At 53.4% G+C, this 12,444-nt stretch overlaps 1 protein-coding gene across 8 annotated transcripts in view; it reads right to left on the bottom strand.

Annotated features, from left to right (window-relative positions):
• Positions 1-606: 606 nt before the first annotated feature.
• The window catches only part of CLTCL1 (clathrin heavy chain like 1), a 109,664-nt gene continuing 97,826 nt past the window's right edge, over positions 607-12,444 (bottom strand). For 4 of the 8 annotated variants that reach the window (XM_017856681.1, XM_017856679.1, XM_017856682.1 and 1 more), the window contains 7 exons: positions 12,288-12,419; positions 8,045-8,155; positions 7,702-7,790; positions 7,277-7,358; positions 4,501-4,722; positions 1,871-1,946; positions 607-1,110 (listed from right to left, as the gene is read on the bottom strand). In XM_017856681.1, coding sequence (XP_017712170.1) covers positions 971-1,110; positions 1,871-1,946; positions 4,501-4,722; positions 7,277-7,358; positions 7,702-7,790; positions 8,045-8,155; positions 12,288-12,419 — 852 coding nt within the window. In that variant the 3' untranslated portion in view covers positions 607-970. Of the gene's footprint in view, positions 1,111-1,338; positions 1,379-1,870; positions 1,947-2,417; positions 2,552-4,500; positions 4,723-7,276; positions 7,448-7,701; positions 7,791-8,044; positions 8,290-12,287; positions 12,420-12,444 lie in introns of those variants that run through there. The other 4 variants (XM_017856680.1, XR_001882357.1, XM_017856686.1 and 1 more) reach the window with 4 other exon arrangements.

The raw sequence follows: 12,444 nt of genomic DNA, 5'->3' as shown, positions 1-12,444 counted from the left end.
GAGGCCGGGGCGGGGCGCGCCGAGGCAGGCGTAGGGGCGGGGCCAAAGCGCAGCCAATGGCCGAGGCCGAGTCTCTGGGCGACCGCGAGCGGCGGGGCGGGGGCGGGGCTGCGGGAGGCGGAGCCGTGGCCCAGCCCCGAGCTATGGGTCAAGGTGCACAGTATGCCGCTCCGCAGGGAAGCGGGCCTCGGGTCTGCGCGACTGCCGAGAGCGGCGGGATTCCCGGGGATCCCGGAGGCCAGGGGCATACCCTCCCCGAAAACACGTGGGGCTAGCCCAGTCCCTGAGGAACTCTAACGTTTCGAAGCTGGAGGAGGAAGGCGGGTGGCGGGTGAGAAGGGGCTACGCCGCCGGGTCCCCCTCCCGTAGCGGCCACGGGCTGGGACTCACCTGCCAGTTTCCACCCACACCTTTCCCGGATTTAGAGTTCCTGCGTTCAGCGAACACGGTCCGGAAAGACCCCAAATGCAAGCGGCTGTATTCTAGGCAGCTTCTCTGGGCGCAGGTCCCACACCCCCAGAGGACCCAGCAAATCTTTAACGGACTGCGGGGCCTAAGAAACTGGCCCCTGTCCCTCCTACCCACACCAGCACCAAGCAGAGCACCTTTGCCTGGATAAACCGACTTTAATATTTAAGATTGCCAGGAGGCTCAGAGTCCTGTTATGAGGTCCGGTACCTCCAAACAAGACGTGTTCATGTAGTCTTCAAACTGGCCTGGAGGGGGCAGCTCCAGCCAGTCGGGGGCGCCCAGGAGGAAAGCCTGGCTCCAGCAGGAGGGCCCAGAGTCCAGACCCCGCTGGCAGCTGAAGATGGTCTTGCGCTGTCAGCCTCTACCCTGGCCTCCCCAGGCTCTAGGATGGCTCAGAGGTTGCCATCATTGGGTTTCACCAAAAATAAATATTGTCCAGGTGTTCCTGCTTCCCACTGCGGTCCCCTGTGCTGCTGGAGTGACACACTCCTTGGAGAAGTTAGTAACTCTGCAGGTAGAGTGGGTGGAGACAGCACCCACTACACGCAGAAGTTGTACATTGGAAGCTGGTGAAGTTGGGAGCAGAGGCATATCCATAGGGGAAGCTGGCAGGGCCTGCTGTCAACCTCAGCTGCTGGCCTGCAGAGGGAGAAAGCCCACAATGAGCAGAGCTCTTCCTGCCCATGGGGGTCCTCTCCTGTCGGCCCTGAGTAGCCGGGGCCCAGGGAGCAGGGTCTATAGGACCAGCCCTTACCACCCAGAAGCTGAGGCACCAAGAGAGTAGGCACCCAGAGGCAAGGAGTGTGTGGTCAGCCAGAGAAGCTGGCCTGGCTAGAGGATAAGCTAGTCCCCAAATGGGACACTTACTTAGTGCAATCAGCTGGGTCTCATTCATGCCCATCAAAATCTAAAAAAACCAGAATGGCATTAATGGTGGAGGGACACACTCGGCAGGAGGCTCGAGACCCACAGGAGTGCTGCACACTCACACCACACCCTCAGGCCTGTGTTGGCCCGGCAGTGTCCCAGCACCCCACAGTCTCTCCAGTCGGCTCGACAGCCAGGCTGCCCTGGGCAGGTTCTCAGGTGCAAAGTTCCTCCCAGCACACACCAGCAACAGCCTTGCTGCCCAGAGGCCAGGCCCAGCAGGACACAGCAGCAGTTCATAGCTAGGCAGGCAGCCCCATCAGAAGGCAGGCACACTTACAGCAGGGAGGACAGTGGTCATGCCAACATTCCTGGACGTACACTTCTCCACACCCAGCAGCCAGTGGGATCCTTCCGGCCCCCACCCATCTATTCCCATCCCCATCCAAAGCCCAGCCAGGAAAGGGCAGTGGGACTTTGACACCCTCCCTGCTCCCTCCCCAGGGGGTTGGGGGCTACAGGTGCCACCTACCAAACATGAGAGGGGCTGGCTCGGTCACATGCTCCTCTTGCTTGTGCAGACTCTCCAAGGCATCCAGTCTGTCCACCTGCAAGGAGGTGAGAGCATGTGAGCACCCGCTTGACAGAGTGCAGTCCCGGCCTCTACGTGAAAGTGGAGTGGAAGGGACTCCAGGAGAATGACAGTGGAGGAGGTGCACATGGGCAGAGGTGGAGTGGCTCAGTCCATACCCCATGCACTTTTAGAATGCAGCAAGGCATGGAGAGGTGAAGCCTCAGTAGCTGGGCTGAGACGGAGCACCAGGTGGGGCCCCCAGAGCTTCCCAGGGGGCACTGGGACAGTCAGTTGTTACAGGCTGTGAGTGTGGCCTGCTCATGGGGGGCCAAGTCCTCCTCTGGATACAGGAACACTGCCATTTACTGACTTGCAGGGCTGGGGCCATGTGCAGGGAACACTGCCTGCTTCTGAATCCAGTCAGTCTAGTCTGCCTGCCCCTCCAAACCAGCAGAGAGATCATGTGGCTCTCAGAGACAAGTCACCTGGCACCTAGACACTTCACCTGAGAAGTACTGAGGACAAATTCACTCTTCCCTGAGGCTTCACCAGACCCCACCCATGGCCAGAGAGTGCGGCGGCAGCACTGCACTAGAGAGGCGGCAGCAACTGTGCAGCTAGGATCCCCTCACAAACGCACTAAGAAAGAGAAACAAGAACGTGCCCCCATGAGCTGGAGTCTGGGGGGCTGAGAAGTGAGGAGGGAGCAGGGGGCACACTCGCTGACACCTAGGGTGAGGGGTGAGCTAGGCCTGTACCCTCCCTAAACTGGGAGAGTGCTGGGGGCATCTCAGAGGGATGGCCCTTGAGCTTCCCAGATGAGCCACGAGGCCCTGGGCCCAGCTGTCCACCAGGAAGGGACTGTGCTTCTTGTCTGTGCCCTCATTCTCCCAGCACTGCTGTGTGGAGTCAGCTGGGCCCCAGCTCAAGCTGACAATCAGCTCACAACCCCATGCCACTGACTGGGAAACCCCTTGCCAGCCCCCTCCTCTCCTTGAACTCTCCCCATGACAGGCATCTCATCTGCCCCGGCAGAAATAGGTGGGCAGCAGCAGGGCAGGTGCTGCAGCAGCCACCACTTCCCAGGGCCAGTGGAGTCTGGGAACCCTGGGCCAAGGCAGGGCAGCCACAGTGCTGACCAAGGTGATAGTGGCTGCTAACTCTATCATCCACAACAGAAAGGGAATGTGCTCCTCAAAGTCCTGGGGGATCCCCACAACAGTACTTTGACCCGCACAGCAATGACATCCCTGAGGCCTGGTGAGCCTGAGTTCCTCTGACACTAACCCACGGACTTCTACCGCCAGGAAGATTCAAGCACATTCTTCTTTCCTTGTGCTGGTTCTCAGAACACAGACTACTGTCAGGAAAGACACCCGAGGGATGGGAAAACCCGCTCATCATGGTGAGAACAGCTTCCACAGGCACACACCAGACACTGCACAACGCACACCACACACTGCATACCACAAACCACATACTACACATGCTGCCTGTAGGGAGCTGCCATCCACTGTGGTGGGGGAACCAGGGCCCTTGTCAATCCAACCAGTCCATGTCCCCTGGCAGCCCACACATCTCAGGCCATGTGGCCAGGGCTGTCCCTTCCTCTCCACCCCTTGAGAGTCATCAGGGAGTCTCTCACTCAGGCGTGCTATGCAGATGGAATGGGGTCACACTGTCCTACAGAAGGGCGATAGCCTCGAATGGCCTCTGGGATGGCCTTCACTAGGGGTTGGGCAGCCGCCTAGAGGCTCTGCAGGTGGCAGGCAGCCCTCCAGGCACTTCCAGGCTAAAGCTGGCAGCATGAGCCCGCCTTCCTGTTTCCCTCCTACCTCCCACTCACCTGGGAGCCCCCCTCCCTTCCCTTGCTCCACTGAGTGATGCTTCAGCATGAGTGCCTTCCAAGGGTCTCCATCTGGCTTGAAGGAGGTTAGATGGGCAAGCAGATGCTACTGAAGGTGATTTTTCCAGTGTTAGAAACAACAAACTGTACCAGATGACACTGCTGACACAGGTCTCTGGACAGTGGCTAAAGCTAGGTCCCAGCAGGGACTCCTAGGACTTCAACACCCAGGGAGAGTTTTACAATCAGGTACTATCACTTCAGTGAGGCAGAGAGTCATCTTCCCTATGGCTGTTAGAAAGATTCAGTGCGTCTGTGAATACTCCTACTATGTGTTCAGCAAAACACAGCTACCACTAACAGGTATGCTAACAGCTGCACCCCCAGATGCCACTGGGAGCTCCATGGGGAGCTGGGATTGTCAGCCACCTTACTGTCACCCTGATGAAGTCCAGGGCTGGGGACGAGCATGCCTGTTGTGCTCCCAGCAGTGTGCCCACTAGGACAGCTGGAGTCTGCAGGAGGGCTGCTGCCAGGATGATTTTCTGGAGGGGCTTAATGTGGGGCAGAAAACCACTTGAGCATCAAGGAAAGCAGCCACTCCTGAAGGCAGGCCAGGGCTACCTGGGGAATCTGGGTTGGCCTCAAAGGGGCCCACCCTTAAGACTTACGGCCAGAGTCACTGCTAGGGGTGGGCTGTGCCACACAGGGGCCAGGGAGCTGCAGCCGGCCCGACACCTACCTTGCTCAGGTACTCCCTCATCACCTGGATGAAGTAGGGCATGGCCAAGTCCACGAGGTTGTGCCTCCAAGCCAGCTCGAGCACCATGTCTGGGCGAAGCAGGTCATAGCAGGTGAAGAGAGAGGCTGCGAAGCACTCCCTCTTGCCTTCCTCCAGGAACCACTGCAGCAACTTCTGGGTTAGCTCAGCATCTCGCGACTCTGCGGCATGCTGCATGGCATCCTGCAGCCAAGGCAAATGCTTGCTTGGGCGTCCTGCAGGCACAGGCCTTGTGCTTGTAGCAGGTGGGCCGGAGGGCAGTGAGTGGCATCAGGCTATGATTTCTCTTGCATTAAAATATATTATTATTTCTTTGTTTCGACCCTTTGTTTATGAACAGCTTGCAAGGCCTTGAGCCCTTGCCACCTTCCTAACCTGAAAACCACGCCCAGGGAGCTTAGCTGGGGACTCAGGCCCCACATTCCTGTGTAGGGTGCCTGGACAAACCCCCAGGGTCCCAGGACAGGCCTAATTTATCCCTGGGCTTAGGGCTTTGTCCTCTGGACTCTCTTCTGGGCCCACGTGGCTCAGAGTGGGTGGCTGGCAAGGCCAGTAGGCCTCTGGCAGCACTGACAGTCCTGCTCACTCATCACTGCCAGTGTTGAGAAGGCTGTGTGTTTAAGCCCCTGGCAGGGACCACATGGGTAGGACAGAGTGGCTGTGATCAGCCAGCCAAAGGCAGCCTTTCCTCAGGTGTGTCTGAACCCAGCTGTCTCCTCCCAGCAGCCAGGTCCAGAGACCTCCAGGTGCTGTCTCAGAGCCTCAGCAGCTTTTCCTCTCCATTCCCTCTGCAGGGGCTCTTTGGGCACCTCAGGAAGGACCACAAGCACTGTCACCAAGGGCTAGATGTCACAGAACAGTCCAAAACACTGGAGGTGACAACTTAGGGTGAAACTCAATGCAACACTGATTTCAGAGAACACAGGCCTCCATGGAGTCCCAGCCAACAGGCACAGCCCAGGAGCCATGAGAATGAGGCTCCTGTGCTAGACAAGAGGTGGCAGGTGTCCATGTGTCCTGGGAAGATACTCAGGAATGCCCAAGGCCAACTCCACAGGTAACACCCTCAGGTCAAGTCCAGAGTCTCTGGGCACAAGGGGCCCTTGGGAATTGGCTCAGCTGCATAACACAGCACAGACAGGGCCCTCTTGTACAACTCCACCTCACCCCCAGGGAGATGTTCAGGCCAAGCAGAGGATGTTAATGCATTTGGGGTCTTGGTGGTTCTTCCAGGCAGCCCAACCTGTCAAGCAGATGCCCGGATCCTGGTCTGAGAACCGGTCTGAGAATGATACTAAGAAACCTCTCACCAGTAGAAAAACACACAGTTTGTTTTTCCTCTCAAGTGGTCCTCCCACCTCAGCCTCTAAAGCAGCTGGGACTACAGGTGCACATGACTATACCCAGCTTTGAAACAAATGTTTTGAATGTGATAATGTGATTTTACTTATTTATTTTTTTCCTTTTTTTTTTTTCAGGGACAGTTTCACTCTGTCACCCAGGATGGAGTGGAGTGGCGCGATCTCTGCTCACTGCAACCTCTGCCTCCCGGGTTCAAGCGACTCTCCTGCTTCAGCCTCCCAAGTAGCTGGGATTACAGGAGTGCACCACTACACCTGGCTAACTTTTGTATTTTCAGTAGAGATGGGGTTTCACCACATTGGCCAGGCTGGTCTTGAACTCCTGACCTCAAATGATCTGCCCACCTTGGCCTCCCAAAGTGCTGGGATTGCAGGCATGAGCCACCACGCTCGGCCTTTAAATGTGATTTTATTTATTTATTTATTTATTTTTGAGACGGAGTCTCGCTCTGTTGCCCAGGCTGGAGTGCAGTGGCTGGATCTCAGCTCACTGCAAGCTCCGCCTCCCGGGTTTACGCCATTCTCCTGCCTCAGCCTCCCGAGTAGCTGGAACTACAGGCGCCTGCCACCTCGCCCAGCTAGTTTTTTGTATTTTTCAGTAGAGACGGGGTTTCACTGTGTTAGCCAGGATGGTCTCGATCTCCTGACCTTGTGATCCGCCCGTCTTGGCCTCCCAAAGTGCTGGGATTACAGGCTTGAGCCACCGCGCCCGGCAAATGTGATTTTAATTTAGGCTTTAAATTCCTCAAATCTTTTTTTTTTTTTTTTTTTGGAGACAGGGTCTCACTCTGTTGCCTGCGGAGCAGTGGTATGATCATAGCTCACTGCAGCCTCTGACTCCAGAGCTCCAGTGATCCTCCCTTCTTAGCCTCCCGAGTGGCTGGTACCACAGATGTTCATCATTACACCTGGCTAATTTTTTGTAAAGACGGGGTCTTGCCATGTCACCTAGGCTGGTCTCAAACTCCTGGGTTCAAGCACTCCGCCCACCTCAACCTCCCAAAGTGCTGAGATTACAGGTAAGTTTCCAAATCTTTATAGGAAGTAAAGTAGGTGCCAAGAAGTGAATCTTGCCACACTGTGTTTTGGTAGAGTGAAACTCACACGTAACTGTCGGGAAAAGAATCAACTGCATAAGACTCTGTAAGTCTTTCAATGCAAACAGTTTTTGAGGGGTTCTAACTCACTCCCAATTCTTACCCTATGTTCTAAATATGGTCTCCCCTTAATGCCAATCCCTCCACCCACCATGAGGATCCCCTGGTGAAGCTCAGAGCCAGGTCTCAGGAACAAGAGGGAAGGGGTGTGACCCCCAAAGCATCAGGAAGTATACTAAGGCAGGAAGGTGGGAGGAAACAGGGGCCCGGGCCACCAACCTTGTAGAGATGATCCTTCTTGCAGAGCTCCACACTCTGGGCCCACCAGTTATTGCCCTTGTACAGATAGGCTGCAATGCGCCTGAACTCCATCAGCTGATGCTTCTCCAGACGCTGAGCCAGGCTGATGTTGTCAAAGTTGTCATAGGCGTCGATAGATGCCCTTAAGCCCTAGGAAGATAGCCTTTCTGTGAGGGATGGGACACTGTGACATGGGCTGCCTACACATGGAGCAGGCACCTTGTGTTACTTGATGGCTGCTGCTATCACCATTGCCTTAGAAAGGTCCCTACCCATATATCCACTGGTGTCCTGTGGGGCCTGCACACTCTCCTGTGCAAAGGCAGCCTGCTTTGAGAACAGAATGGCAGTTGCAGGGGAGGAGCCCAGCCCACCCAGGACAGGGCTCCCTCCNTGCAATGCGCCTGAACTCCATCAGCTGATGCTTCTCCAGACGCTGAGCCAGGCTGATGTTGTCAAAGTTGTCATAGGCGTCGATAGATGCCCTTAAGCCCTAGGAAGATAGCCTTTCTGTGAGGGATGGGACACTGTGACATGGGCTGCCTACACATGGAGCAGGCACCTTGTGTTACTTGATGGCTGCTGCTATCACCATTGCCTTAGAAAGGTCCCTACCCATATATCCACTGGTGTCCTGTGGGGCCTGCACACTCTCCTGTGCAAAGGCAGCCTGCTTTGAGAACAGAATGGCAGTTGCAGGGGAGGAGCCCAGCCCACCCAGGACAGGGCTCCCTCCTGCACACCCACCTGATAGTCCTCCTCCTCTGTCAGCAGGTGGTTGAGTGCCTCATTCACACTCTTGTTGTTGTGGCTCTGGACTGACCGCAGGTAAGGCTTCACCAGGGGCAGCTGACCTGCCTAACAAGTTGGGGCAACTGTCAAGGCACTTGGCCAAGCTTGTTATAGGGACACTAGGCAGGGGTACAGGTGGGCATGTGCGTGCCATCCACTTGAATGGTCCAGCTCTGGAGCCAAGGGCACCTTCTGGACACCTAGAACCAAAAGACCTATACTCACACAAAGAGAAGTGTCTGAGTGATTCAGTGGACGCCAATGTCACCAGAGACATTCACACCTCACAGACACTAGGGTTTGGTTCCAGACCACCACAATAAAGTGAATGTTGCAATAAACAGAGTCATATTAATGTGTTTTTGTTTTTGTTTTGAGACGGAGTCTCGATCTGTCGCCCAAGCTAGAGTGCAGTGGTGCAATCTCGGCTCCCTGCAAACTCCGCCTCCTGGGTTCACGCCATTCTCCTGCCTCAGCCTCTCGAGTAGCTGGGACTACAGGCAACCACCACCATGCCCGGCTAATTTCTTTTTGTATTTTTAGTAGAGATGGGGTTTCTTTTTTTTTTTTTTTTTTTGAGACGGAGTCTGGCTCTGTCGCCCAGGCTGGAGTGCAGTGGCCGGATCTACGCTCACTACAAGCTCCGCCTCCCAGGTTTACGCCATTCTCCTGCCTCCGCCTCCCAAGTAGCTGGGACTACAGGCGCCCGCCTCGTCGCCCAGCTAGTTTTTTGTATTCTTTAGTAGAGACGGGGTTTCACGGCGTTAGCCAGGATGGTCTCGATCTCCTCCCAAAGTGCTGGGATTACAGGCTTGAGCCACCGCGCCTGGCCTGAGACGGGGTTTCACCCCGTTAGCCAGGATGCTCTCGATCTCCTGACCTCGTGATCTGCCCACCTCGGCCTCCCAAAGTGCTGGGATTACAGGCATGAGCCACTGCGTCTGGCCAATTAATGTTTATACTATGTTGTAGCCTATGAAGTGTGTAACAGCATTATGTCTACAAAAACAGAGTACACACCTTAATTAAACATATTTTAGCACTAAAGAATGCTAACAATCATCTGAGCCTTCAGTGAGTTGTAATCTTTTTGCTGTAGAGGGTCTTGCCTCAATGTTGATGGCTGCTGATTCATCCAAGTGGTGGCTACTGAAGGCTAGAGAGGCTGTGGCAATTTCTTTTTCGCTTTTTTTTTTTTTTTTTTTGAGATGGAGTCTTGCTCTGTCCTCCAGGTTGCAGTGAAGTGGTCTGATCTCAGCTCACTGCAACCTCCACCCCACCCCAGTTTCAAGTGATTCTCCTGCCTCAGCCTGTAGAGTAGCTGGGATTATAGGCGCCCGCCACCACGCCTGGCTAATTTTTGTATTTTTAGTAGAGACGGGGTTTCACCATATTGGCCAGGCTGGTCTCGAACTCCTGACCTTGTAATCCACCCACCTCGGCCTCCCAAATGTTGGGATCACAGGTGTGAGCCACGGCGCCCGGCCTCTTTTTTTTTTGAGATAGAGTTTTGCTCTTTCGCCCAGGCTGCAGTGAAGTGATCTGATCTCAGCTCACTGCAACCTCTGGCCCCCGGGTTCAAGCAATTCTCCTGCCTGAGCCTCCCGAGTAGCTGGGATTAACAGGCACATGCCACCATGCCCGGCTAACTTTTGTATTTTTAGTAGACACAGGGTGTCGCCATGTTGGCCAAGCTGGTCTTGAACTCCTGACCTCAGGTGATCTGCCCGCCTCTGCCTCCCAAAGTGCTAGGATTACAGGCGTAAGCCACTGTGCCCAGCCGGCAATTTCTTTCTTTCTTTTCTTTTCTTTTTTTTTTTTTTTTTGGGCAAAAGGAGTCTCGCTCTGTCGCCCAGGCTGGAGTGCAGTGGCGTGATCTCAGCTCACTGCAATCTCTGCCTCCTGGGTTCAAGCAATTCTCTTGCCTCAGCCTTCTGAGTATGTGGGATTACAGGTGTGCGCCCACCGCGCCTGGCTAATTTTTGTATTTTTAGTAGAGACAGAGTTTCACCACGTTGGTCAGGCTGGTCTCGAACTCCAGACCTTGTGATCTACCCGCCTCGGCCTCCCAAAGTGCTGGGATTACAGGCATGAACCACTGCGCTCGGCCAGCGATTTCTTAAAATAAGACATCAATGAGGTTTGCCTCACTGACTGACTCTTCCCTTTATGTAAGACCACTCTGGACTTGCGTTGCATAAAACAAAACCAACAAAACAGACAAACAGACTGCTGTGCAGCATGCAATGCTCTTTGATAGCACTGCACTCACAGTAGGACATCTTTCAGAATTGGTCTCAGTCCTCTCCAAACTTCCTGCTGCTTTATCAACTAGGTTTATGCACTATTCTAAATCCCTTGTAGTCATTTCAACAATGTTCACAGCGTCTGTCCCAGGAGGAGATTCTATCTTAAGAAACCACTTTCTTTGCTCATCCCTAAGAAACAACTCCTCATCTGTTCAAATTGGATCCTAAGATTGCAGCAATTCAGTCCCTTCTTCAGGCTCCACTTCTAATTCTAGTTCTCCTGCTGTTTCCCCCGCATCTGCAGTGACTTTCTCCACTGAAGTCCTGAACCCCTAAAGTCATCCATGAGGGTTGGAATCCACTTCTTCCAAACTTCTGTTAATATATGGATATTTTCCTTATATACTGGTGTCTTTACTTATTTATATCCAACTTTTTATTGATACATGATAGTTGTGCATATTTATTGGGCATATGTAATATTTTGATACATATACACATGTGGAATGATCAAATCAGGGCAATTAGGATGTCCATCACCTCAAGCATTTATCATTTCTTTGTGTTGGGAACATTTCAAATCTTCTCCTTTAGCTATTTTGAAATGCACAATAATTAATTATTTTTTTGAGATGGAGTCTCTCTCTCTGTTGCCCAGGCTGGAGTGCTGTGGTGCGATCTCAGCTCGCTGCAACCTCCTGGGTTCAAGCGATTCTCCTGCCTCAGCCTCCCAAGTAGCTGGGACTACAGGTGCCTGTCACCACGCCTGGCTAATTTTTGTATTTTTAGTAGAGACGGGGTTTCACCATGTTGGCCAGGCTACTCTTGAACTCCTGACCTCGGGTGATCCATCTGTCTTGGTCATCCACCCACCTCAGCCTCCCAAAGTGTTGGGATTACAGGCGTAAGCGACCATGCCCGGCCATTAATTAGCCTAATTTCAATGTTGTTTGTCTCAGGGAATAGGGAGGCCCAAGGAAAGGAAGAGGGACCAGGGCACGGCCAGTCAGTGGAGCAGTTAGAACACATACAACATTTATCCATTAAGTTCCCCTTCTTATAGGGGCATGGTTTGTGGCATCCCAAAACAATTACCATAGTAACATCAAAGATTGCTGGTTGTGTGCACTGGCTCAAGTCTATAATCCCAGCACTGCAGGAGGCCAAGGTGGGAAGACTGCTTGAGGCCAGGAGTTCAAGGTTGCAGTGAGTTATGATCATGCCACTGCACTCCCACCTGGGCAACAGTGCAAGACTGTCTCAAAAAAAAAAAGATCACTGATCATAGATCACCACAACATATATAATGAGAAAATTTGAGGTATTGTACGAAATCCTAAACTGTGACACAGAGACACGAAGTGAGCACATGCTGTTGGAAGAATGGCTGACAGACTTGATCAATGAGGGTTACAAACCTCCAATCTTTTTTTTTTTTTTGAGACAGAGTCTTGCTCTGTTGCCCAGGCTGAAGTGCAGTGGCACAATCTTGGCTCACTGCAAGCTCTGCCTCCCGGGTTCACACTATTCTCCTGCCTCAGCCTCCCGAGTAGCTGGGACTACGGGCGCCTGCCACCACACCCGGCTAATTTTTGTAGTTTTAGTAGAGACGGGGTTTCACAGTGTTAGCCAGGATGGTCTCGATCTCCTGACCTCGTGATCCGCCCACTTCGGCCTCCCAAAGTGCTGGGATTACAGGCATGAGCCACCACACCCGGCCATAAACCTCTAATCTTTTAAAAAAACACAGAATTTGAGAAGCACAATAAAGTGAAGCATGATACAGGAGGTATTCCTGTATCTGAAACCTAAAACAGTTTGATACACTGGTGAATCTTCAAGTTAGCTGCAGGTCATTTCAAAAGCTCTTTATCAAGGTGCTATCATTCAGATGACTTTGTTAGAGCTAGCCCAATACACTCTTCTACCTGGGGTTTTCGCTGACTCACCTTTGAAAAGAAACTGACTGTCCGGGTGTGGTCCAGCCGGGGTGACAGCACCAGTAGCAAGTCATTGATGAGCAGTGGTTTGTAATCCAAATAGAACTGCAGGGCTCTGTAACAGAGCTCAACATTGGCAACCTGCGCGGAGCAAAGCTGAGGGTCA

This window comes from Rhinopithecus bieti, unplaced genomic scaffold (genome assembly GCF_001698545.2).
Source record: "Rhinopithecus bieti isolate Rb0 unplaced genomic scaffold, ASM169854v2 scaffold_44745, whole genome shotgun sequence".
NCBI classification, from domain to species: Eukaryota; Metazoa; Chordata; class Mammalia; order Primates; family Cercopithecidae; genus Rhinopithecus; species Rhinopithecus bieti.
This window is presented reverse-complemented; position numbering and strand designations above follow the sequence as displayed.